The sequence below is a fragment of the Triturus cristatus genome, chromosome 3_2, assembly GCF_964204655.1.
Source record: "Triturus cristatus chromosome 3_2, aTriCri1.1, whole genome shotgun sequence".
In the NCBI taxonomy this organism is placed as follows: Eukaryota; Metazoa; Chordata; class Amphibia; order Caudata; family Salamandridae; genus Triturus; species Triturus cristatus.
The window spans coordinates 586,512,623-586,539,758 of NC_140584.1; the positions used below are offsets into that span (position 1 = coordinate 586,512,623).

At 44.6% G+C, this 27,136-nt stretch overlaps 1 protein-coding gene across 3 annotated transcripts in view; it reads left to right on the forward strand.

The window, feature by feature from the left end:
- Positions 1 to 4,911, forward strand: part of SYNC (syncoilin, intermediate filament protein) — a 118,770-nt gene extending 113,859 nt beyond the window's left edge. For all 3 annotated transcript variants that reach the window (XM_085648384.1, XM_085648386.1, XM_085648385.1), the window contains exon 4: positions 4,247 to 4,911. In XM_085648384.1, coding sequence (XP_085504510.1) covers positions 4,247 to 4,301 — 55 coding nt within the window. In that variant the 3' untranslated portion in view covers positions 4,302 to 4,911. The remainder of the gene's footprint in view (positions 1 to 4,246) is intronic.
- Positions 4,912 to 27,136: the final 22,225 nt, after the last annotated feature.

A 27,136-nucleotide genomic window follows, 5' to 3' on the forward strand; every position in this document is an offset into this window, starting at 1 on the left:
TGATTGATATGAGGCTGGAGTCCTTATGGGTTGATCCTGTTACTGCTGTTTTCCCCTCAAAGAAGCTTTTTAAAGAAATCTATTGGAGTAGGATTAAGGAAAAGAGATTAGCAGCTGCTCTGGGTGGCCCCATGACAGTATTATTCCTGGTCATCACCTATGATGAATATTGGGACATCATAACAAAGCCATCTGATCGCAAATTGTATCATCAGTTAAGAGTTGGCTCCCTCCCTCTTCGTGGGGTAACGAGTTCATGGAATCTATGTGGCAGTGATAAATGTCCCATTTGTGTGGAGGAGGTAGAAACTGCTGATCACTTCCTTTTTTGTTGTCCAATGTACACTCAACCTAGATGTGTATGGCTAAAGCCTGTATGCCGTTCACTGGGAACAAGATCAGCACAGGTTGGCAGTCGAATTCTAAAATCTGACACCACTAAGTATATTGTCATAGGGGTATCTAAATTTGTTAGTTGGGCTTGGTCAATTCGGACCCGGAATTTGAGTCTATGATTTAGTAGTACACATAATGTTGCAGGTGGTTTAGCATATTGTTCATTATTATTGTTCAATAAATCATGAAATTTGTTCTTATTTTTTTTTTTAGCGGCTATTGATTGCATCAGTCGTGAGTCTTTGTATTGTATTTAATAACTTTTTATTTTGTTTTTAGTATGTATTTATTTATGGATTTTATGGACTATATTAGGACAATTTATTATAGATTGTGTTTTATATGTATAGCATGTCTTTTATGATGTAAATCGAAATATAGACCTATTGACTGACTGACTGCTCAGCAGTATTTAGTTTCAATAGCTCTATCCATCTCTCGCTCCCTTATTCTTCAGAATTGGAAATCTGGAAAGATTTTTTCGCTAGCTCAATGGAGGAATAAAATGTCCTGCACCATGAATTTCAAGTAGGCTTATGCTAAACGCATAGGGGCTTTGAATACATTTAACAACATCTGGCAACATTGGCACTAAGCGGGGAAGAATGTGATTAACTATTTTTGGGCGGCTTGTCACACCAGATTAATATACAACAGTTTGTTGGGGTAATTTATGTTTTCGATAAAGGGTTCCCAGCACTAGCAATAGACTAGTAAACAAGGTCTCAATATTTGTATACAGTATATAAGTACTCCACTTTTTTGTTTGCCTTAGGCCCTCGCTAGGCCCTTGTTATATTAGAAAGATGACCGAAACTTAAGTCAATCAAAATAAATTACTTAGTAAGAGGTAAAAGGCAAAGAATAGTGGAGGGGGAGGTAGGGAGGGGAAAGGAAACAGAGGATGTGGCGAGGGAGAGAGGGGGGGGGGGTAGTATAATTCCATAGCACTTTCACTTATGAGTGTATTTATTCTCGCCTCTTCTCTCAATAGCACTTTAGCCCATTTGAACTTTAAAATATAAAATCTATGCGAAGTTTTAGAAAAAGCTATTTATTGGATTCTCTCTTCTCCCCCTTTTTTCCTTATTTTTCTGTCTATTTTATTTTATATCCCTCCTCTTCTCTATGTTGAGTTGCCAGTCTTTAAGTCAATATATAACACTTTGTTGCTTCTGATCATAATGTGGTGTTTAATTTTCTGTGATTTTCTGTGCTCAATAAAAATAAAATAAAAAGTCTACCCAAAATCCAGTCCTGTTAGTTGATAATACTCTGAGGAAGAATTTGTATAATATCTTCCGGTCCGACCACTATAAAAAGAGGAGCGTTTGAATATTTCTCTATGCCACAACGCTTTTGGAAAGTATTTTTTTGTGGTGTACTTCACCACCTGGTTCTTTTGTAGTTCCAGGTTCTTCCTCTTATTCTTGCTCTTGGTTTTTCCTCAGAAATTCTTCTTTACTCAATAGCTCCTGTTTTGTCTCAGAAGACCTTCCTTTGTTCTAGCTCAATCTTCTGCTACTACTTGATTATTCTGCACTCCACTCACCTTCCTAGGTATGTTTTTGCTGCTTGAAGTTTTCCCTCCTCAGGGCTCATTCCTCGAGGCGCTCTTTGATTGGTGTTTTCTCTGGCACCTGTAACATCAAGGGTTCTGGTAGGGGTTGCTCTTACCTCTGGTTCCTCTGGCATACGGAATCAAGGAAGATGAACCTGGCTAAACTCCCAGTCTTTGACAGAACCCCACTACGTCCGCTGGTTCGTACTCTGGCAGTGCACCCAGAAGTTGCACAGTAAGCACTCCTGAGTAATGCTAATTGAAGGCCTCTTTTATGAAAAGTGTTGCATCGCTGCGTGAAACCAGCGATGCAACACTTTTCAGTGCTCCCTCCTTGCGACACCATAGATGCGCTGTATTTACTGTACGGTGCTCCATGTCGCAAGGATTTACAGATACAGATTCCTGACGTATCTGTAAGCGCAAAAGTGACGCATTGCTGGAGTGTGTCTGAAAACAGATGCAACTCCAGCAATGTGTCCTTTCACATGGGTGAAGCTGATGTGAAAGGGCCTGCATCAGTCTTGCGCCTGCTGTAAGGCAGGCCTAAAGATTTGATGCAGTGAAGTCCGAGAAGTGTCGCAGTGAAATCTCAGATTTTACTGCGATACTTCTACGAGCCTTTATTGCGGGGGGGGAACGCCTACTCTGCATACATTATACCTGAAGCAGGTATAATGTGTCCCTTTGTAAAGCCCTGAGCTACATCTGCCTAGAAGCATCACTTTGTAAATGTGGTGCAACATGGCGTTTTTATTTATGCCGCTGTAGCGCCACAAAAAGTGACGCAACAGCGGCACAAAGGGCTCAGGAATAAGCCCACAAATTTTCAAAGGAGCCCTGTCCCCACTCCCCTCATTTCGGTGTCTAGGTCTCAACCCTCCAGCTTCAGGAAGGAATGTCAGCAACACAGTTCCACTATCTGGGCAAACATCCTCACCTCCATCTAGTGCAAAGGCCAGGTTTAGGATATCCAAAATGGATCCAATAGTTCTTCATTACTGTGGCTTACTCACACATACACCATCCATGTACCACACAGGCTACACACACATACATGCACCACTTAAATACAGGATGTCAGTGCGATGAACTGGGAAAGTGGATAGAAGACCTTTGCACAAGTGGACTGTAGAACTCTACTCCAGAAACATAGATAAAAAGGTCTAGTTACAGCTATAGGTTCACAAAACACAAACACTGTTACCACTGCTCTATGTGCTAAATCCACAACAAGGATAACAGTCCATTGACTTGTTGCTTTGTGCACTGCTCCAGGTTACAGGACAAGGATATTCGCATAGAGAATGACACATCATCGCATATTCAACCCCAAAACTAGAGTTCGGGTAGCTCACCCCTTCACTGCAACACCCTTAACACAACTAATATATTTGACTGTACGCCAGCTACTGCAGAAAGTGCAAAATGCTTGGACTTTACCCTTGACAAAAACCTAAATCTGCATGTCAACATCTCTCCAATAATAAAAGGAGCACACTATGAAATCTGACCCCTCATGTGATAAGGTCCCTTATCAGGGCTTTAAAAAAGTTATTCAATTGCTTTTCATTTCCAGACTAGATTATGGCAACTCCAGCTGGTCCCATTACAAGAATACTTCAATTCTGTAGCAAGATTTGCATGCAGCTCGAGAAGCTCACATGCCACCCTAATTCGCATAACTCTAAAATGGCTTCACATTGAAGCCAGACGCTTATTCAAATCGTCCTGGATAGTCCAGAGGACTTTACTTGCGAGTACTGCAAATCGCTTGATGCACAAATTAATCATCTCAGGAGGTTGCAGTGCATTCAGAAGAACTGAATCTCTCCATCTTGAAACCCTACCCTCCAAAAGACATAAGACCACTGAAACCAGCTACCTCAGGGAGTGCTCTAAAAGCAATGAAGTCCATCCCTGTGGATATCAGTGCAACCTCCTGTTCTAACAATTTCAAGAAAGATCTTAAAAGATTCTTTTTCAACGTCATTGCCAGATATGATTGGGTGCATGTTGGCCTTCAATTAGTAGATCTTCTCCCCGTGTATGAACACATTTCCTCTACAGCGCGTATTGTTGCCTGTTGTTTAACTTGTTATGCTTCATTGTATATCCCTTTTACTGTCACGCTGTGTTACTTGAAATCTCACGCGCCTAAAAAAGCGTTTTTCTACTTGTTTGGTCTGGTGTGGGCTCAGTTAAACTGCAAATAAAAAGAAACAAATAAATACAGGAACCGCTGCAAGAGTTTTTTACTACTGTCATATTGTTTTCTTCTCCCCACAGAGGCTGCCTTGAAATCTATGGACAGCTTTGCACAAAAGAGGCCAAAACAGAGTGACTGCTGGCCCTCCCCTGCGACCTGCGAGACAGAGTGGTCGATGGCCTCCAGGTGGTCTTTGAGACAGAGTGACCGCTGCCCCACCCCTGTGACCGACAGTTCATCAGTCAATGGGGCAGAGGAATTATTGACACCTAGCGCAGTGACACGATGCATGGACTGCATCTACATGGGCTACCAAAGGGATGCAAGTCATTAGTCTTCAGAATCCCACTGCTTTACTGCAGCTGCCTGGCCTATTGGGCGGCTGATCTGGAAGGCAGGTAGTCCTGGGCATGCACACCCATGCCTGATGACACCTGCAATGTGACTGTGACAGTCCTACTAGAATTCCAGAAGGCCCATTTAGACTGACATTCACTGATATCCCAGTTGACCAGCCAGACTCAGGTGGGAATTCATAACTACTGCCATATTGCAGAGAGCAGTAACACTTTGTATTGTTGAGACAACACAGTGCTCTATGAATGTAGGTCAGAGCTAGGCGCTGTGTAGGGTGTCGGCCACGGAGAGCATCAATCCAGTAGGGTTAGAGTTGCCAGTAATGTAGTATCGGATTTACTATGTATAATTTAACTGCATTATGATGAAGTGCAGTCTTAGTCCAAGATTGTGTTGTGTGTTCTATTGATTTTATTTTTGTAATTATTGTACATTGTCATGTCAAATGTTTTGTATCCATGTATAAGTATTTTTGCTAAAGTAGAATAAAGTAGTCTTCTTGAGGATAAAATTGCAAATGCAACAATCAAAGAGCATGTCTAGAACATCAGTGGAAGAAAGGGCCTCGTAGAAGCTCGGCTATACACAAGCAAAACCGGTCCCTAAACAACCATTTACAAAACCAGTCATTTTGGTTTGTATAGTATAAACGTTTTAGCAGTCTTCCCTAACGTGAGTACAACTACTGCTTTCCAAATAACAGCGCAGGACCAGTGGCAGCAGCACAAACAAACACAAAGTAGTGCATCTTAGCCACAGTGCAATGTTCCATCACATACACAGAACAATAACATCCCAGGCGGTACAATGCTGGCTTCTTCACTCTCTCAATCACATACACCCAGACTCGCAAAATGCAGCAGGAATGCACCGATCATGTACATTACAAGCAGAAAAATCGCAAATTTGCCTCACACACAGAACAGTAACAGCAAATGCATCACATTGCTGTCACCACACACACAAACATTAAGAATATCCATCAACAGCACAAGCTACTATTTCACACACACAACAGGATAGCCCTGGCATTCGCAGACGAGGCTCCTTCACAGAGAACAGGCACACAGATTCATCTTTGATTATATTTAGGACATGTAGCTCTGGCGACAGTGGTAATATGACATGTTGTGGGGTCTGGCAGTGCACGATGTATGGTGTGCATTGGAGGTGGTGTATTTAGAGACATTCTCTGAAGCATTGTCGTTGAAGTAGGTGTTGGGCTCTCCATGTGTAGGTTTGGTGAATAAGGTGTTGGTCGAGCAGTTCCTTTTAGGGAAGCGCTTGTGATAGTGAAACGGAGAGTGTGATTTTCAGACTTTGTATCATGTCATGCAGGTGATCCAGTTTCAGTTTGAGGCCAACCAGCTGTTTTTGAGGAATAGATATGAAATATGAGCTCTGGACAGCAGTAATTGGGTGTAATGAAGTATGAAGGAAATAACAACACCTCTCATGTCAGTTAGGCTTATGAGTGGTTGAGGGCTTCTGTGGACAGTCATTTTGACGGCTGTTGGTTTTATGTAGCAGGGCTGGACCTGGAAGATGCTCTATGAGTGAAGTTGTATCTAGTGGTAGTGAGGGCTACTGAGAGGGTTTTAGATCTGCTCCCTGACAGTGTATCGGTCTGTGTCAGTGTAGCAGCTTGTTTGGCCAGCCTATGGTCCAGACTGCCTGTGTTTATGCTGCCATTATGTTATCTTGGTTTTCTTCCCCAAAGGGTCTGCGGTTGGAGATGGAGAGGTAGGGGAGTGAGATGGTGGCATCAATAGAGATGATAACCATGGCACCAGTGTCAGTGCCTTTGCCATGGTAGGCGCCTTCATGACCTTCAAGGTACCAGTACAGAGAGAAAATATATTGGTAAAATGCCGCATTAAGTGTAAAAGTTCTACATCAGTATGACCTCACGTTAGACCAGTGATACTCAAAGTACGGCCCGGGGGGCGCTTGCACCCCACTGACCTTTACATGGGGCTCCCCGATCAACAGTAGCACTGGGCTGCTGTTCACTCCACTCAGCGCTAACATTAAAACAAATTTAAATATACAGGCACACCTTCATTTAAAGGTTAATTGAAGTTAAAGAAAGGAAGTAACTAAGTTGTCCTGCACCACTTAACTGTAGGAACACCTTCATTTTCAAAGCCAACTTGCAGCAAAAGTGCAAAAATATGATACACTTTTTGAACTTTTGAAGAAACTTTATTTCATCGACATGCAAAATTATTTCACATTAGTATGTCAAATTATATCAGTGCATTGAGAAGTATTTTTAAGTGATAGTTTTCAAATATGTATTTAGAAACATACATTCTTCCCCCATACTGACAACAATGCGAATAGTGAATTAAGAGTTAAGTCAGTTGTTATGTGCACTCTTAGGTTGGCCACCTCTTATATATGAACAACATTTTAGTTTATTAAATCAAACAGAGGAGAAGGTTTTGTGCTGCACACATACTAAAGTCATGCATTTCGAGGTCCTCTTACCTGTGATAATAAAAGAAAAAGGAGGGAAAGTGAAACAAAACATTTGCCCAGGATCACACAATTTGTTAAAGTGGGGAAGCTGAGATTAATTCCAGGTTTTCTTGTTTCACATTGTGCAATTCAGCCACTAGATGTATATGCTTTGCTTCCACTATACCCACCTTACAGCAAGACTCTCCCCCTCCCCCCCAGGATTGCCACCCTGCTGGCATCGATGCAGCCCTCACTCACATCACAGACCAAGCGTTGCGGCCCTTGGGAAAATGTTTGCGAGTACCATGTGCTAGATAGCATAGGCACTGAAGTTATAAGGGCTTGTACTCCTTGGGCCCCACCAATAATTTGTCATAAGGGTCCAAGTGTTGGGCAAGGACCTTTCACATTGCTTCCTGGCTAAATATACGCGCAGCGCACATATTGTCAGGCATCTTCTTTCAGAAATTCAGGATGTTAAAGAGTAACAACATTTCTCAAGTTGGCTGAGGTGGGATGTCAGAGACATATAAGGCTACCATTCCAAACCATCTTTAATTTTTCATACTTTTAGCTCCAAAGTATTAGAACATTCAGGGCAGAACATTTACTTCACTTGTTGAAAAAGTATCCTGCTTAAATGCACCAAAGAGCAACCTTTGTTTTAAAATGAAACTGAGACTAATTTATGTGGACAGTTCAATATGTGGTACCGATAAAGACCATACATGATCATAAACCTCTTAGACCCCGACATGTGGTTTAGGTATAAAAATAGGCCCCGAAGATCTTACATTTACATGCATATATAATATACATTGCTAATTTTTTACCTCACCTATGACTATAAAGGAGGCTGAGATAGGTTTGAGACAGACCTTCTTTTGATTAAGTGACATTGATTCACACTGCTTATGCTAATTTTTGGCTCTCCAAATTTTATTAGGAGTTGGACGCTACTTTCGAGGGTCAAGCCATGGCATGCTGATGCGGCCAGCACTGTTAGGTTGGCACTACACAAAATCAATAAATGAAGTGCTCATGTATTCTTGAATTAGGATGAGTTCATTCATTCCAGGGTCTTTTCCTCTGAACATCATGCCTGTGAGTAAAGGAATCGTGTGGGGCACCCTAGTCATCTCGCACCCCCATGGAACTGCTCAGATAAACTAGGCCTCCCAATAATTTAGTGAGTCTAGCGTCTGTGCATGACAACACAACCGTGATACAACACCAGCATTTATGTAGTAAACTGCAGAAGCAAAACCACTCTTGGTGCTGAGCATTCAAATTTGTATCATCACACTTAGAATCAAATCGGGATTAGGTGCAAATCACTCTTGGTGCAGCATCAGGGGTATAGACAAATTAACTAAAACAAATCAGTCGTGCAAAATCACATTTAGGTGCGAAAATATAATTTCAGTTCTAAACCACCATTGCACCATCAACAGGAGCATAAGACTCGTAAGTCAGTGAAAAAAAGCATAAAAAATCACAATTAGGTGCATAAATATATTTAGGTGCAATATCGTCTTTGGTGCAAAATTATTAGAAGAGTTTGGTTTCATATCTCGGTGTCTAACTGCTCAGCAAAGACAAACAATGCAATAGTAAGATATCACATTAGGTATACAAGGGGTGCAACAGTAATAAGGTTGATTGCACCTTAAGGTGCACAATCACCTTTGATGCAGCATCAACATGATTGTGAAAAATGTTTAAGAGAACACATCACTTCTGCATGCAAAATCTCTTTTGGTGCATTATGGTTAGGTTTTCCTGTTTTCAGTTCTATTTTTGGTAAATTCTGGTTGGGTTTTTTCAGTGTTTTCAATACTTTAAAAAAACAGTGGTTATCAGTGGGTACATATTTTCGTGGCATTAAAAACAACAGAAACAGTGTTTTCCCGGTGTTTATCGAACATTTTGCTTTTATTATTGCTTGCTTTCTGCACGGATAGCGCATGGTATATAGACAGTGTACATATAGTGTATATGAGGTCCAAATAGATTTTTGGAAATTAAACTTATTGTAGTACACCATACAATAATTCTTCAGTGAGTCTTTGGTCATGTGCGCTCGCTCTTTCTTTCCCATGTAAACTTCTTTGAAAAGGCCCTCTCAGCATTGGCACTTGAGAAGGGTAATGCCAAAACAGCTAGTACACAATTTGTTAACTTCAGCCACTGACATAGCTTTCCATGCCAATACTGGTGCACTTGAAGATTGCGATTCTCAGGGCAGGTTCTGCAACAATTGCATTGAGCTGGGCAGTTATGCCCTCAGAGTTATTGAAGCAGTCGAAAATGAAGCAGTACTTTTGAAACTACAGGGGATATTCCCCTTTACGAAAGGGATCTAGAACTTGTACAGAGTACCACAGTGAGGTTTCATTGACTTCAAATGCCATTGATGGTGAAGGGACATTTCTATGCATCATTGCAAGCCATTTCTCATACATTGTAAAACAAAACTTCCTGAATTGCTCTTCAACATTGCTTTGCTTAGCAATTGGCAAGCACTCTAACATGGAACATGTTGCAGTGCCAAAGTCACTAAAGGTGTCGCACAGCCTACTCTCCAGGAGATGTTTCACATCTACACCAATTATGCTGAACACTTGGCAGACAATGGTGTTTTCAGACTCTAGTTTTTTTATTATGTCCACTACAGCAGTTATGTTTTTCTGTAAAAATCTAAGAATGCAGTAGAGTGTACTTTTTTTCACATCACTATCAATATGCCACCAAAGATCCTCACATTTCTTGCTGTTTGCATCATCACTCAGCAAAAATTCTGTAAATGGTTGCCACATGGATAATATAGCATTCATAGCCCCTTGGACTGAGAACCATCAGCTGAGGGACACAGTTGGGATGACTCTTTCTTTGAAGCCACACAAAGCACAAAATAATATTTGCGTTTTAGTTCCTGTGCATAAGAAAACAGTGCACCAGAATGGACTAAAAAGTCAATAGCATTCCTCATTAACTCTGAAGATTGTAAAAATGCTTTCAGCATACCATCTAACAAGTGGCAAGGATCTCTTACAGGGAAGCACTTCAGCTCAGGTATCAATTTTGACAGGTCACCACACAAAATGTTCATATATATAGCTGAATCACTGCAATTACAAACAATATCACTCCGATCTTTGTTGAACTTGGAAATAACCTTTTTTGCAGAGTATTCCAAGTGACACTGCATTCCATGTTTTCCAAAAGTCTGGTGTCATGTTTTCACCACTATCTGAGATGCTTGGTGATAGCGCTCTTTTCACATATACTTGTCACTATACCTTGCATTGAATGTTTAAAGTCTGAGGTGTTGGTAATTCACCTACAATCAATACGGACTCACCAGAAACTGAAGGCTGAGGTAGTGAGGGTTTTTACCCATTCTCTGTGGGTAAATGTGATGACACATATAAGCAAAGAGTCTTATGAAACCAGCCATTTTACCTATCAGTGTAAGAATCAAACGCAGGCAAAATATCAAATATGATTTTGATATTTCCTGATTCTCTACAGTTTATAAAATAATTAAACAAGACCAAAAACATGCTTCTAAACCCTGCATCCTTAGCCCAAAGATCACAAAACTGAAAAAAGCAAAAGGAAGAAGAAACAATATTTCAGTGGCATCCCTAAACAACAAAACTCAAGCACAATAATGTTAGCCCAGTCTTTCTTACTGCTAGCTTGTATAACCAAGTTACATTGTATTGGCCCCTTCAGGAAGAAAAATGCCTCTTTCACTCTCTTTTTCCTTTCTTTGAATGTCATTTAGTTTGTGGTTGTGCAGGTGTTTTTTCAGTGTTTTTATGTTTTCACTGGTGAGTGCTATTTCTCTTTCAGTGGGGTTTTATCAGTTATTATAGGTTTAAACCTAAATTCAGACAGCTTAATTATGGTATTACATTTACGTGCATTATTATGGTTATAACATTTCAGAGCAAAATCATATTTTAGAGCAAACTCACTTTTGCTAGAACATCATGTGTGGAAGTACTTTTAGGGGTGCACATCACATTTAGGAGCAAAGAACAAATATTGGTGCAAAGTTACCATCAGTAAAGAATGAACAGCAGTGTGAAAACACTTTTAGAAACACACATTTGCCTCCATTAATGCACATGGACGCTCCACTTCACCATCCAAGAACTGCAATGGGAACACTTTTTAGGCATGCAGACGAACATATTTAATAGTCAATGGTTGGTGGGAAAACTGAAGTACTTTTTTGGCCTGAACCAAAAGGTGAAAGACATGTTTTTCATGTAATGGCTGCAGGGGACTGATCCACATGAGCCAATGACTGAAGTGTGGTCATCCAAAGTCCATCTCTGGATATGTTTAGTGGGGTTTACAGCATGCACTCTGGCAGAGAGATGAAGTGGTCTGTAGTCGGACCTAAAAAGACACAGTCCTTTTAAACAGGACAAGAGAACATGCCTTGTATAAGTGGCAGAACCAAGGGCAGGATGTTTCATCATCCCAGCTTTCTTTTCTTTTCCAGGTTGACCACTCACCTGGGAAGACATTATCCAGATTGTGTAAGGAGAGCATGCAAATCAAGGGATATGTTGGATAGCTCGAGTGGGAGCAACACGTTCTCCGAGACAGAGCTATACCAGGCAGAGAGAACAAGATGTCTGGGGCTTTATGAACTATATTCAGGATTCCTGTCCTGCTGCCACCTGATCACCCCTCACTTCAATCTGCTGTCAGCATAGCACCAGCATTCTACCCCCGCGCCGCACGGCCACCAGCTGCTGCGTGTGCCCCTTTGCCTTGCCTAACTGCCTCGCCGCCGGCCTCGCTGCCGTCTTGGTTTCTCCCCATTTGTGTTCGCCATTTGTTTTGCCCCCCATTTGTGCTTGTTTTTCTGTAATCATTGTGCCGTGGTAACAGTCGCCTTCCTGTTTGCCCGCCTACCTCGCCGCCCTCCGCTCTCCCTCCCCGCTTCCCGCCACCGCCATTTAGCCCGCCCCTTTCTCTTCTGTACCCTCCCCGCTCCCGCCTCCCAGCTGCTCCGCCCACCCGCGCACTTGGCCTTATATGGCGACCGTGCGACGCAGGTGAGTGTGACCCACTTGTGGGACACCCCCGCGCCGCACGGCCACCAGCTGCTGCGTGTGCCCCTTTGCCTTGCCTAACTGCCTCGCCGCCGGCCTCGCTGCCGTCTTGGTTTCTCCCCATTTGTGTTCGCCATTTGTTTTGCCCCCCATTTGTGCTTGTTTTTCTGTAATCATTGTGCCGTGTTAACGTTTTTCTGCCTGTTTTCGCCATTTGTTTTTGCCCTCCATTTGTGCTTGTTTTTCTGTAATTATTGTGCCGTGGTAACAGTCTCCTTCCTGTTTGCCCGCCTACCTCGCCGCCCTCCGCTCTCCCTCCCCGCTTCCCGCCACCGCCATTTACCCCGCCCCTTTCTCTTCTGTACCCTCCCCGCTCCCGCCTCCCAGCTGCTCCGCCCACCCGCGCACTTCGCCTTATATGGCGACCGTGCGAACGCGCAGCGGCCACGCGCAGCGGGCGCGCCGATTGTGCGCCAAAGGTAAGCCCGTCCGCGACCGGATCGCGACCAGCGCCAGGACCCCTGGCCCACGAAGACCCCGACCAACCCGCCTGACGTACTCCGCTGCCCATCTCGCTCCTCCCATTTCCTGCCAAAGTCATCGAGAAGACCGTCAACAAGCAGATGGCCGCCTTCCTCGAGACGAATGGATCCCTCGACCCCTCACAGTCCGGCTTCCGAGCCAATCACAGCACCGAGACCGCCCTCATCGCCGCCACCGATGACATCCGAGCCCTGATGGACAACGGAGAAACAGCGGCCCTCATCCTCCTAGACCTCTCCGCGGCATTCGACACTGTCTGCCACCGCACCCTAGTACAGCGCCTCAGCAACGTCGGAATCCTGGACAAGGCGCTGGAATGGATCATCTCCTTCCTCGACGGAAGAACACAGAGAGTCCGCCTACCACCGCACAAGTCAGAGGCCACCGAAGTCATCTGCGGCGTCCCTCAAGGATCCTCACTGAGCCCCACCCTCTTCAACGTCTACATGAGCCCCCTTGCGGCCATCGCACGCCAACACAACCTCAACATAATCTCCTACGCCGACGACACCCAACTGATCCTCTCCCTGACCAACGACCCCGCCGCCGCCAGAGCTAACCTGCACGAAGGGATGAAAGAGGTAGCCGAGTGGATGACGACCAGCCGCCTGAAACTGAACTCGGACAAGACGGAGGTCCTCATCCTGGGCTCTTCACCCTCCGCCTGGGACGACTCCTGGTGGCCTCCCGCCCTGGGAATCGCACCCAAACCGACAGACCATGCACGCAACCTGGGCTTCATCTTGGACTCCTCCCTCTCCATGACCAGGCAAGTCAACAACGTCTCCTCGGCGTGCTTCAACATCCTACGCATGCTACGGAAGATCTTCTGGTGGATCCCCACCGAGACCAGGAAGACCGTCACCCAGGCCCTCGTCACTAGCCGACTGGACTACGGCAACGCCCTCTACGCCGGTACCACCGCCAAGCTCCAGAAGAGACTCCAGCGGATCCAGAACGCCTCAGCCAGACTCATCCTCGACATCCCACGAACCAGCCACATCTCCGGACATCTGAGAGACCTTCACTGGCTCCCCGTCAACAAAAGAATCACCTTCCGCCTCCTCACCCACGCACACAAAGCCCTACACGACCAAGGCCCGAGCTACCTCAACAGCCGAATCAACTTCTACGCTCCCAAACGCCACCTCCGATCAGCCAACCACGCCCTCGCCGCCGTCCCCCGCATCCGAAGAGCGACTACAGGAGGAAGATCCTTCTCCTACCTGGCCGCCAAGACCTGGAACTCCCTCCCGACCGACCTGCGCCTGACCCAAGACCACCTCTCCTTCAGGAAGAAGCTGAAGACCTGGCTGTTCGAGCAGTAGCGGCACCCCCCCCCCCACCACCAGCGCCTTGAGACCCTACGGGTATGTAGTGCGCTCTATAAATGTCATTGATTGATTGATTGATTGATAGTGGATACACAAGTATTGTTTTGTAATACTGTTCTTGCCACTTGAAGTGCACCCTAAGTGTTAAATCTAAACCCCCAGCATACCCGTCCAGCAGCATTTGATACCGTAATGTCAAAACGAGGCCACCTATGATTTTAGCCTGCCTCGCTGTGGGGCAAAGGAAGGCTCTGCCCAGGGATCAGTAACATTTGCCTGTTACACAGAAGGCTTCCTTGAAGTTCGCCCTAAGTTTTATATGTAAAACCCCAACAGACCCGTCAGGCTGGAATTGATATTCAAGCAGATTTTGACAATTTAATGTCAAAAAGAATACTCACAGCCTCACTTAGCATATTCTGTCATGTTCGGAGGGGTCATCTCTGCCCATCAGGTCGGCCTATTGTTTGCTCCTGCGAGGCATTTAGAAAACACATCTCCAGCAGATGCGGTTCATAACAAGCATTGGCAAAATCAATGGGTCTTGCCTATGGAAGAGCTATTGACTTTGCCGTGTTCTAGCCATGTTGTACACCAGAGTGGCTGTTGTTCAGCATAGCTAAAGATTAGTGGCTCAGAGGAGAGTGGAGTGGCATGTCGTAGAGTGGAGTGGCATGTCGTAGAGTTGAGTGGCAAAGAGTGGAGTTGAGTGTTGTGGAGTGGAGTTTAGTGGAGTGTCATGGAATGGAGTGGCATAGAGTGTCTTAGGGTTCCATGTTTAAATATCGATGTAAAAAATATAGTTTACAAAAATATCGATGTAAAAATATTGAATAGAAAATATCGACTCCCTATACTTAAAACAGGTAAGTACAATAATATCGAATTAAAAATATCAAAGAAAAAATATAGATGTAAAAAAATATTGACTTAAAAATATATATCACTTGAACAAAATATATTAAATAATATTAATATTTTTAACAAAATAAATTACATTTAACATATTTAAACTAAATATAACAAACTTAATTAAAAAATATAAACACAAAAATGTGTACATATACATATGTTGACCTAAATACATGTTATGAACTATTATCTTTATTTAATTTATAAACTTTTTAAATTATATCAAAATAAAATATATCAATAATTTAAAATAAAACATACTATAATTATTTAACACATTAAACTATTAAAAAAATCATACATTTCACAATACAATAATTACAATAGCGGGGAAAATCTTGGCTAGCAGAGGGGTAAAAATTACTATTCCAACTCTAGTGAGTGCAACAGCAGGGAAAGTGCTGGATAGCGGAGGGGTAAAAATTACTATTCCCACTCCAGTGAGTGCAACAGTAGGCAAAGTGTTGGATAGGGGAGGGGTAAAAGTTACTATTCCCACTCCAGTGAGTGCAACAGTAGAGAAAGTGCTGGATACCACACCAATAAAAAAAAATACATTTTTATTAAATTTAATTTCCATTATTAACATATATAATATTGAAATTTAAATATATTATTAAAAGAGATAATAAACATTCATTAATTACACATTGTTTAACACTATAACATCCACAACACACACCTAAAATTAAATACACAATTGCAAATAATTACTAATTAATTAATACAAATTAATTAACAAATAATTAATAATTCATCAATAAAAAATAAATTACTTCCCACCCTTTACACCTATAACCACCACAACACACACCTAAAATTAATTAAACAATCACCATAATTAACTAATAATTAATTAAAATTTATTAGCAACTAATTATCAAACAATTAATTAATGTACACATTTAACTCAATAACATCACAATTATAAAATTATGAATAAATATAAATTATGGAATAAATGTCATATTTAAATTATTTCCCACCCTATTCCCCTATAAACCCACAATCCGCTACAGAACTAAAAACGCATGTTTTATTAACAATTATAAATAATAAATACAATCTATATAATTAAATTGCTTCCCACCCTATTCCCCTATAAACCCACAACCCACTACGGAACTAAAAACGTAAATAGTATTTAAAAAAAGAATATTAACTACTAAAATGTTAACACGTATACTAAAAATACAAACAAATCTCATGCAAAATACTAAAATACATAACATTAATAATAAATCGATATTTTTAACTATTTTTGTAAACGATATACAACACTTCGATATTTTTGCAATCGATAGTCTTGACCACGATATTTTTTCCATCGATATTTCTATCCCACAATATTTTTACCTCGATATTTCTGTACATCGATATTCTAGCTCTGTACCGTGTCGTAGAGTGGACTAGCATAGAGTGGAGTGGAGTAGTGTGTAGAAAAATAGAGTTGAATGGAGAAGAGTGGAGGAGCATCGAGTGAAGTAAAGTGGCGTAGTGAGAGTTGTGTAGAAGGGAATAGAGTGCCGTAGATTAGAGTGTCATTGGGTGGCATACAGCGGCATAGATTTGTGTCGAGTGGAGTGGAGTGTCAGAGTGGAGTGGAGTGTCAGAGTGGAATGGAATACAGTGAAGTGGCATAGATTGGAGCGGCTTAGTGTAGAGTGGAGTAAAGTGTTGTAGAGTGGAGGCAGTAGAGTGTAGGGTCATAGAGTGGAGTGTCGTAGATTGTTGAAGAGAGGAGTGGCACATCATAGAGTGGAGTGTCAGAGTAGAGTGGTGTGGAGGGGAGTAGAGTGCCATAGTGTGGAGTGGAATAGAGTGTCAAAAAGTGGATTGGCATAGAGTGGAGTGGTGTAGACTGGAGTAGTGGAGAAGAGTGGAGTAAAGTGTGGAAGAGTGGAGTGGCACAGAGCGGCATGGAGTAGAGAGTTGTAGAGAGGCATAGAGTGTCAGAGTGGAGAGGCATAGAGTGTCGTGGAGTGAAGGGTTGTAGAATGGAGTAGCATAGAGTGGAGGCTTGTGGAGGGACTGGAGTGGAGTAAAGTGTCAGAGTAGAGTGGTGTGGCATGGCGTGGAGTGGAGTAGCATGGAATGCCATAGAGTGGAGTAATGTGTAGTAGATTGGGGTGTTATTGAGTGGCATAGAGTGGAGTGCAGTGGTGTAGAGTGGAGTGTCAGAGTGGAGTGTTGTGAGTGGCGTAGAGTGGAGTAGAGTCATAGACTGGAGTGGTGTAGAGTGGAATACAGTGGCTTATATTGAGTGGCATAGAGTGGAGTAGAGTATCATAGAATGGAGTAAATTGTCGTACAGTTGAGTGGTGTAAAGTGGAGTGCCGCAGAGTAGAGTGGAGTGGAGTGGCGTGGCATAGCATAGAGTGGAGTAAAGAGTCAGAGTTGAGTAGCGTAGTGTAGAATGGTGTAGAGTGGAATGGTTTAGAGTGGAGTAACGTGTCGTAGAGTGGAGTGGTGTAGAGTAGACTGTTGTAGATTGGAATGGCGTAGAGTGCCATGGAGTGTCAGAGTGGAGTGTCACACAGTTGAGTGACGTAGAGTGGAGTAAACTGCCCTAGATTGAAGTTAGACCTTAGTTTTCCCTAACATAAATTAAACAGTCACACGTCTGATTCACAAACACCACTCGATCACCTTAAGAGCCCTATCAGTACCACAACACTATAGCAAGATTTTTTTTTAAATTACATTATTCTTCGCATATGTACATCACAATGCAAAACCCTCAAATTCAAGTAAATCATTATATCGATATTACAAATTGTTAAAATGCAGTTAAAATAGAAATTCCTTCACAATAATTAAAAAGCCCCAAATGGTTTTTCATAATATGGTGCAACACCTATCAATAAAAAGTAGCTTGTCAACAACACAAATTAACAATGTGGTCGAAATATGAAACAGAAACAGCTATCGATTATGGGAACAATTCTGTTAAATCTAGGGTGTCACAACACTTTCTGTGGTGTTTACATCACCAGGTATCAAGTCCCCAAATTGTACAGATTTATTTTTATAAATTACGTCGACACGCTTCAGTGCACCGGACTTGTAGGTCTCCACCTTCTTCAGGCTGAACACAACGAATCTCCCACACAATGAGACATATAACTGTGAATAAAAACAAAATCACATGCATTACATAATTCATGGTATCGTATAAAGTTATATTGCACATACCCCAACTTTTAAAACCCACAACAAAAAGTGTTCACCCGCCAGATTGTGGTGGTACTTGAATTTCAGCCTTTTATCATCTTCCAAAGGCATTCATACATATCCCAAACTACTGTGGAGCCATACACACATAATTGTCCTACCCCTTCTATGTGTTTCCATATTCCATTTACATCCATCTTCGCACCATACTCAACATGTTACCCTTCATCTTAATCCCACTCACCATTGGAATTATTGTTGGAAAGCTGCACCGTGGACCACGCAACTGTAGTCGCAAGTCTTTCTTTGGTCTTTCAGCAAAACAAAAAGGTTACACTCGGTTTGATAAAAGTGATCTACAAACGGGGGGAAGAAGAAACAGATCCCTCACTAGTCCGTAAAAGCTACCCAATACTAATTATTTGACTCTATTCTTAGCATGTCAGTTACTGTGAATATATTTTCTAGTCTACTTCATCTGAGCTCACCTTAAAAACATTTTTAAAACCCCACATAGAGCGAGGCCTATACGTGACTCAAAACGATCCTAACCACTGTTGGGGGTTCTCCCTCTACGTGGATAGTCCGACCAGAATAGAAGGGAACAGCATTAGAGCTCACTATTTAGTCACACCCTTCTTTCCAACTATACTCCCTCTATATGGGATGGAAATAAAAGATCACTCACCAAGTTTAAAATGTGTGGCGATCTGCCCATAAATTCCACACTACAGGGTTCAAGAGCCTGGCTATACCACCTACAGGAAAAAATATATTCTTCATTAAGAGCACCAGATAGCGTGTGCCTTACATTCATTCACATATATCTTGCATAGTCTGTGGGGCAATAGTCCCCCACCCTTATTTCCTCCAGGTAAAGGGTTATAAATGTCTCAGTCAAGTGGAGCAGAGTGGAGTGGAATGTCATGGAGTGTTGTGTCATGGAGTGTCGTGTCATATAGTGGAGTGTCGTAGAGTGGAGTGGGATTGAATGTAGTGGTGTGGGTTGTTGTAGAGTGGAGTGGCACAGAGTGGATTAGTGTGGTAGAGTGGAGTGGCGTAGAATGGAGCGGCGTAGAGTGGAATGGCGTAAGTGGAGTATGCATGGTGTTACAGACAACACATTTTCAATTGAAATGACCATTACATTTGTGCTTACAGTTTTACTGATAAAACTATGCAGAGCACAAACAAGAATGCCTGGAAGTTGCATTACTTATTGTATTGATTAGTTATGATTGTATTAAAATATTTGTTTCCACGACACTTCAGAATTACAAAACATGTGCTTTAATTGTGCTTATATTCTAAAATATTTGCAGAGTTCATTTACAGACATTTAAATTAGGTTGTGTGTTAGAAAAAAACGTTCTTTTCCCACCCCCAGTATACAGCATGATTGTCACATACATCCTCCCAGTTTGAAGTCGGAGAAAGAAAAGTCAACACCAAGCTTCTTTGGAAGACATAGCCTGACATTTGACCTCTGTCTTTGAATGTACAGCAAAAGTGACAAGGTAAGACCAAAATGTAAAGGCCACTTTAGAGAAAGCGAGCACTTGTGAACGACTACAAGGAGAGAGTCAGAGTGGTGGCAAAAAGGCTATGCTCCACAGGAGGGAGAATGGTATGCTGAATAGCATACCACATTTAAAGAACACAGCTAAGGAGAGGCAACTAATTTATGAGTCCAAAAATTAAAGCTTCACATGTCTTGAAATGTTGATGGTCTCATCCAATTCTTTATTTGCTTTCCAATTCAGAACAGAAAGAATCCACTTTATTTCGCCAAGAATATTGGCGATAGAAGCTCTACAAAGCAATAATCGCCAAACATGACACAGTATAAAAATGTTAAGACCACTATGTACAGATTAAAAAAACATAATCCATATCCACAAGGATAAAGTGCTAAAGTGTTAAAAAGAGGTTAATACAATCAATTAAAACAGCAAGGAATTACATAATATTACAGCTGACTATAAGAATAAGCCCGTTCTAAAGTAGAAGTGCTGAGATGGCAATGAATGTAGATAGAGATATGCAACTGTACATTTTCCTCTCTTAGCCTTCTGAAGAACTGGGATAAGTAAGCCCTTAGCCAAGTCTCTTTGAAACTACAGACGAACAGGAAGTGCAATAGGGTTTGATCAGATGATTTGTCACAAGGGCAATGACATATAATGGAACATCATACTAACCAAGGGGAAAACACTATTTCTACCTAACAGAGCCAAGACGGAATCTAGTGAGGAGTGACCACTCCCATTTTGATCATTACATATTGTCGATAGGCATCTGAGGTAGATATGGTCAGCTCCCTAGCCCTGAACCTTTCCAACAGGACGTTTTCTTTAACCCCCCTTCGTGATGGATGTAGGATCATTAAAGAGTCTAGGTCTACTGTAACGCCCTGAACGTCTCAGGATCGTTTAACAGACACGATAATGAGAACGCAACCACTTGTGAAGGTTTAGTTATTTTAATGAAGGCAAAAATAATACAAGGAATAAACAAAGGTTATAGTCACTGGAATCCTCCAGGCTAAGTACGTTACCAGCCCACAGCACGGATGGTCCTAGCCGTCCTCTGCATATACGCCGATCCCGGCGTATGCCAACAGAGGGCAGAAATGAAATGGCCGACAATGCCAATCGGTAGGCTGTGAGGGGCACGAAGAGTGTTGGGGAGAATCGAGGAGTCAGGGAAACACCCAGCCGGGGTCTCTACCTGAAGGGAGCAGCCGCTCAACCTCTTCCTCAGACTGCACCGGGACGCGGAGTCACCTCCTGGTGATGCGTCACCGATACCCCAATCACAAGCAAAGAAGACTGAACCGAGAGCAGCCGCTCGATCGATCCTGTGGACTTCCGAGTCTGTAACGCGGCAAACACCTCCTGGTGTGCGTTACAGCTGGCAGTCCCTGTATCTCTGGTCGGGCTGGGAGTTACGACTCCAACCAGCAAAAGCGCCACTGCGCTTTGACTCAGCCGAGTCAAAAAGCGAAGCTCAATGGTTATCCGGTAGAGCTTCCGGGTCCTTCACAGGTGACGATGGGGCAAGACACGGCCCAGGGAGTAACGACTCGACCTACCTCCGTTCTTGCCTTACTGGAGCACCACTCCGGAACACTGCTCTTCACTAAGCAGGTACGTCGGTGTAAACACAATATCCGACAGCGTTGTACCTCCCGGTTCCTCCCTTTATAGGGCGTGTTTTCCTTGAGTTATGTAACAGCTCTCCTGTTTACATAAGGGCGTGTTTTCCTTGAGTTATGTAACAGCTCTCCTGTTTACATAAGGGCGTGTTTTCCTTGAGTTATGTAACAGCTCTCCTGTTTACATAAGGGCGTGTTTTCCTCCCCTCGCATGACAGGAATTCTTGACAGTACATCCTCCCTCTCAGCGGCTCCCCACGGGTCCAGCGCTGGCAGGAAAACGCCGATGGAACAAGGAGACCAAGCGCGGAGCATGAACCCCTTCAGCCGGTTCCCATGACTGCTCCTCCGGGCCATAGCCTTTCCATGCAACCAGGTACCACAGCTTCCCCCTGCGCCATTTGGACGCCCGTATGCCCGACACTTCATACTCCACCTCCGACTCCACGCATACCGGCCTAGGTGTCCCAGACGGCTTGGAGGGCGCTGGTTTGAGCAATGATACATGAAAGACAGGGTGTATCCGGAATGACTGGGGCAAGCACACCTTCACGTTCACGGGACCCATACACTTGGTAATTCGATAGGGGCCCATGTACTTGGGATGGAACACACTGTTCTTTCGAAACCTCATGTTTCTTGTGGATATCCAGACGTAGTCTACAGTGCGGTACAGTGGCCCGGGCCTTCTCTTCCTGTCTGCCGCAGCCTTGTATCTTCTCTTGGCCTCTATTAGGACAGCCCTTGAGCGCATCAATGTGTCTTTTATGTGTGCCACCCTGTCCGCTGTGGCGGGAATCCTGTCCTCTCTGAACGGATGTAGAAATGGCAAGAACCTGGGATGTTGGCCATAGTTGCTATAGAACGGAGATGCCTGTGTGGAGCTGTGAGTGGCGTTGTTATAGGCTATCTCTGCAACCCATAGCAAGTCGACCCATTCTTCCCTGCCCTGGTCCACAAAACATCGCAGATACTGTTTGAGCGTTTGGTTCAGGCGCTCGGTTTGGCCGTCCGTTTGAGGGTGGTAGCTGGTGGACAGGGCGGTCTTAACATGCAGCGCAGTGCACCAAGTCTTCCAGAATTGCGCAGTAAACTGCGACCCCCGGTCCGACACGATCACCCCAGGTAATCCATGCAGTCGTACCACATTCTTTAGGAGTAGTGACGCCAATTCCCCGGCCGTAGGGACTCTCTTGCAGGGGATGAAGTGCCCCATTTTCGTCAAGTAATCCACCACCACCAGTATTGCCGTCATCCCCTGGTCTACCGGTAGGCCCACCACGAAGTCCAGTGATATGCTATCCCATGGTCTATCCGGGGTCGGAAGTGGATGTAAGAGCCCTTGGGTTCGGCCATGGTCGGCCTTCATGGTAGCACACGTAGGACACTCCTGTCCCCACCTCCTGACATCCACTCTCATGGTTGGCCACCAGAAATGCCGTCCCATGCTAGCCACCGTTTTTTCAAAGCCCAAATGACCTGCGCATGGAGAGTCATGGCACCAGATGAATGCTTGTTTCCTTAGCCTAGGCGTGGGTATCAATAGGCACCTACCCTTCAGGGGTATCCCGTCCTTCAGCTGCCATTCTCTGTGACTGAGGAGCCACCTCCGCCATGCGAATGACCTGATCCCTCTCTTTATTCCCCTCAGGAAAGTATCCGGTTGGATAACCCCCAATACCATCCTCGGGGAAATGATGGAATGCTCGGTCGCAGGCAATGGTTCCTTAACTGCAGATTGACGGGACAGGGCGTCCGCCTTCCGGTTTTCCGTCCCCGGCCGATATGTGATGCGGAAGTTGAACCCCGCAAAGAAGATCATCCACCGCAGCTGTCTGGGAGAAAGGTGTCTTGTGGCCGTCATGAACTGTAGGTTCCGATGGTCCGTGTACACCGATACCACATGTCTTGCCCCCATCAACCAATGCCTCCATTCGGTGAAGGCGTCCTTGATTGCGAGAAGCTCCTTCTCCGCAATATGGTAGTTGCGTTCGGCGTCGTTGAGTTTGCGGGACATGTACGCAACGGGATGAAGCACCCCTGTGTCGTGGTTGCGTTGGGACAAGATAGCCCCCAGCGCCACATCCGATGCGTCCGCTTCCACCACGTAGGGGAGATCCGGATCGGGGTGAGCCAACACCGGCGCCTTACCAAAGGCGCTTTTCAGGGCCTCAAAGGCTTTGTTCGCTTCAGGGGACCAGACAAACTCCTTGGACTTCCTCAGTAGCTGTGTGATTGGGGCCACCAATCCTGAAAATCCATCTATAAACCGCATGTAAAAGTTGGCGAAGCCAATGAAACTTTGGACGTCCTTCACGCTTTGGGGCACCGGCCATTCTTTCACCGCCTTGATCTTTCGTTCTGCCATCTCCTGTCCCTCTGGACTCAGCATCACTCCGAGGAATTCCACGGATGTGACGTGGAAGTCACACTTGCTGAGTTTACAAAACAGCATGTTTTCCCTCAGCTTTTGGAGCACAGCTTTGACGTGGTGTACGTGCTCCTCCACACTGGACGAATAGATGAGGATGTCGTCGATATATACGACCACGTAGATATCCAACTCCTCTCTGAATACCTCATTCAAAAAGTACTGAAAGGCTGCCGGGGCGTTGCACAGACCGAACGGCATGACGAGGTACTCAAAAAGGCCGAACCTGGTCTTAAAGGCGGTCTTCCACTCGTCTCCGTCCCTCATGCGCACCAGATGGTATGCCCCTTTCAAATCCAACTTGGTGTAGATACGAGCTTTCTTGCCTGGAGGCAGCCAATTCAATTTGCACGGTCGCTAAAGCAGCCAGCACATCATCAAGTGTTGCCATGTCTGTTATCGACCGGGAGACAGTTAGTGTTATTAAGGTCGGATATTTTGTAATGCCCTGAACGTCTCAGGATCGTTTAACAGACACGATAATGAGAACGCAACCACTTGTGAAGGTTTAGTTATTTTAATGAAGGCAAAAATAATACAAGGAATAAACAAAGGTTATAGTCACTGGAATCCTCCAGGCTAAGTACGTTACCAGCCCACAGCACGGATGGTCCTAGCCGTCCTCTGCATATACGCCGATCCCGGCGTATGCCAACAGAGGGCAGAAATGAAATGGCCGACAATGCCAATCGGTAGGCTGTTAGGGGCACGAAGAGTGTTGGGGAGAATCGAGGAGTCAGGGAAACACCCAGCCGGGGTCTCTACCTGAAGGGAGCAGCCGCTCAACCTCTTCCTCAGACTGCACCGGGACGCGGAGTCACCTCCTGGTGATGCGTCACCGATACCCCAATCACAAGCAAAGAAGACTGAACCGAGAGCAGCCGCTCGATCGATCCTGTGGACTTCCGAGTCTGTAACGCGGCAAACACCTCCTGGTGTGCGTTACAGCTGGCAGTCCCTGTATCTCTGGTCGGGCTGGGAGTTACGACTCCAACCAGCAAAAGCGCCACTGCGCTTTGACTCAGCCGAGTCAAAAAGCGAAGCTCAATGGTTATCCGGTAGAGCTTCCGGGTCCTTCACAGGTGACGATGGGGCAAGACACGGCCCAGGGAGTAACGACTCGACCTACCTCCGTTCTTGCCTTACTGGAGCACCACTCCGGAACACTGCTCTTCACTAAGCAGGTACGTCGGTGTAAACACAATATCCGACAGCGTTGTACCTCCCGGTTCCTCCCTTTATAGGGCGTGTTTTCCTTGAGTTATGTAACAGCTCTCCTGTTTACATAAGGGCGTGTTTTCCTTGAGTTATGTAACAGCTCTCCTGTTTACATAAGGGCGTGTTTTCCTTGAGTTATGTAACAGCTCTCCTGTTTACATAAGGGCGTGTTTTCCTCCCCTCGCATGACAGGAATTCTTGACAGTACATCCTCCCTCTCAGCGGCTCCCCACGGGTCCAGCGCTGGCAGGAAAACGCCGATGGAACAAGGAGACCAAGCGCGGAGCATGAACCCCTTCAGCCGGTTCCCATGACTGCTCCTCCGGGCCATAGCCTTTCCATGCAACCAGGTACCACAGCTTCCCCCTGCGCCATTTGGACGCCCGTATGCCCGACACTTCATACTCCACCTCCGACTCCACGCATACCGGCCTAGGTGTCCCAGACGGCTTGGAGGGCGCTGGTTTGAGCAATGATACATGAAAGACAGGGTGTATCCGCAATGACTGGGGCAAGCACACCTTCACGTTCACGGGACCCATACACTTGGTAATTCGATAGAGGCCCATGTACTTGGGATGGAACACACTGTTCTTTCGAAACCTCATGTTTCTTGTGGATATCCAGACGTAGTCTCCAGTGCGGTACAGTGGCCCGGGCCTTCTCTTCCTGTCTGCCGCAGCCTTGTATCTTCTCTTGGCCTCTATTAGGACAGCCCTTGAGCGCATCAACGTGTCTTTTATGTGTGCCACCCTGTCCGCTGTGGCGGGAATCCTGTCCTCTCTGAACGGATGTAGAAATGGCAAGAACCTGGGATGTTGGCCATAGTTGCTATAGAACGGAGATGCCTGTGTGGAGCTGTGAGTGGCGTTGTTATAGGCTATCTCTGCAACCCATAGCAAGTCGACCCATTCTTCCCTGCCCTGGTCCACAAAACATCGCAGATACTGTTTGAGCGTTTGGTTCAGGCGCTCGGTTTGGCCGTCCGTTTGAGGGTGGTAGCTGGTGGACAGGGCGGTCTTAACATGCAGCGCAGTGCACCTCGCATGACAGGAATTCTTGACATCTACCAAGGCTGGAGAGGTTAGTTTGCATATATTTTACCAAGGGCGGCGAGAGGCCCCAGACACTCTCCAAAGAAGTCCTCAATTATGGCTCTGCTAAGGGCGGCCTGTACATTGCACCAGATAGAACACCAAAGTAAATGAGGGGCTAGCTTAATACAATCTTCAGAATAAGCTAGGCCAAGCAACTCATACACATTGAAACTACTGCTGATAGGGGGGGCCCCATAAAAAAGTATGTAACATCCTGTTCTTTCAATTCACTTAATAAAATATAGTCAACGCGTTTCGCTCACACACTGCACTTCATCAGGGTTTATACTCTAACAAGGAGTTTGCGCAATATCAATTCATAACCTTCCTCATCACAAATCCTGACATCAATGGCCAACGCCACGATTTCATTCAAATTCCCTTCATCGTGATGTCTTTTTTGCCCCATGTGCGGTGTGGAATCCATACATTTCTGCTTCCATCTGCCAAGGGAGCTTATTTAGCTTCTATTCTTTCTTTGAGGGACAGTACCTATGGCATTATACAGTCCAATCTTTGTTGGGATACTTTCAAACATTAACAGAGGAAATGCAGCAGGGGTCAGGTTGCACAGCCATCCTGTCACTTATAGAGCAGCAAGTCCAATTTGTTTCAGATGTTTAATTTGTCAGTCATTGTGCAGCTTTTTCTGGCTCCACATTTCTGAGCATAGGCCTATATGAATATGTTCACTGAAAGCTGGCAATATGCAAAAAAATCCCTTCCGATTGTTCACAGAAGCAGAACTCTTTGTTTCTCAACTGGAGGAGTTGGGAGAAAGATAGACAGGAGGCAAAATGCTGATGGTTCCAGCATGTCCTCTGAGTAATGGAGTTGGTTTTGGGTCAAAGCAAATTTTTGGACCTCTCTATGCTCCTAGGTATTCTGACCTGCCATTTCAAGGGAGGAGTTGTGGGCGGGCAGCCCCCTTCTGTGACAAGTCCCGGTTTGAGCCTTCAACCACCCCCACCTCCTGCCGAGAACGTTCTATCCTCAAGAGTTTCAGGAGCTGATGGGACTATGGATCAAGTCCTTGGCATGCTACCATTTCTGATGCAGGTGTTTGCAGTTCTGTTGACACAGGTTACAAAATCCAATTTAGAGAAGTCCAAATACAGCTTTCCTGTCCTGCACTGTTTTCTCGGTGCTCCTGCCTGCGCCTCATCCCTGGTGGTCCAGTGGGAGAGCCTTGCTCTTCTG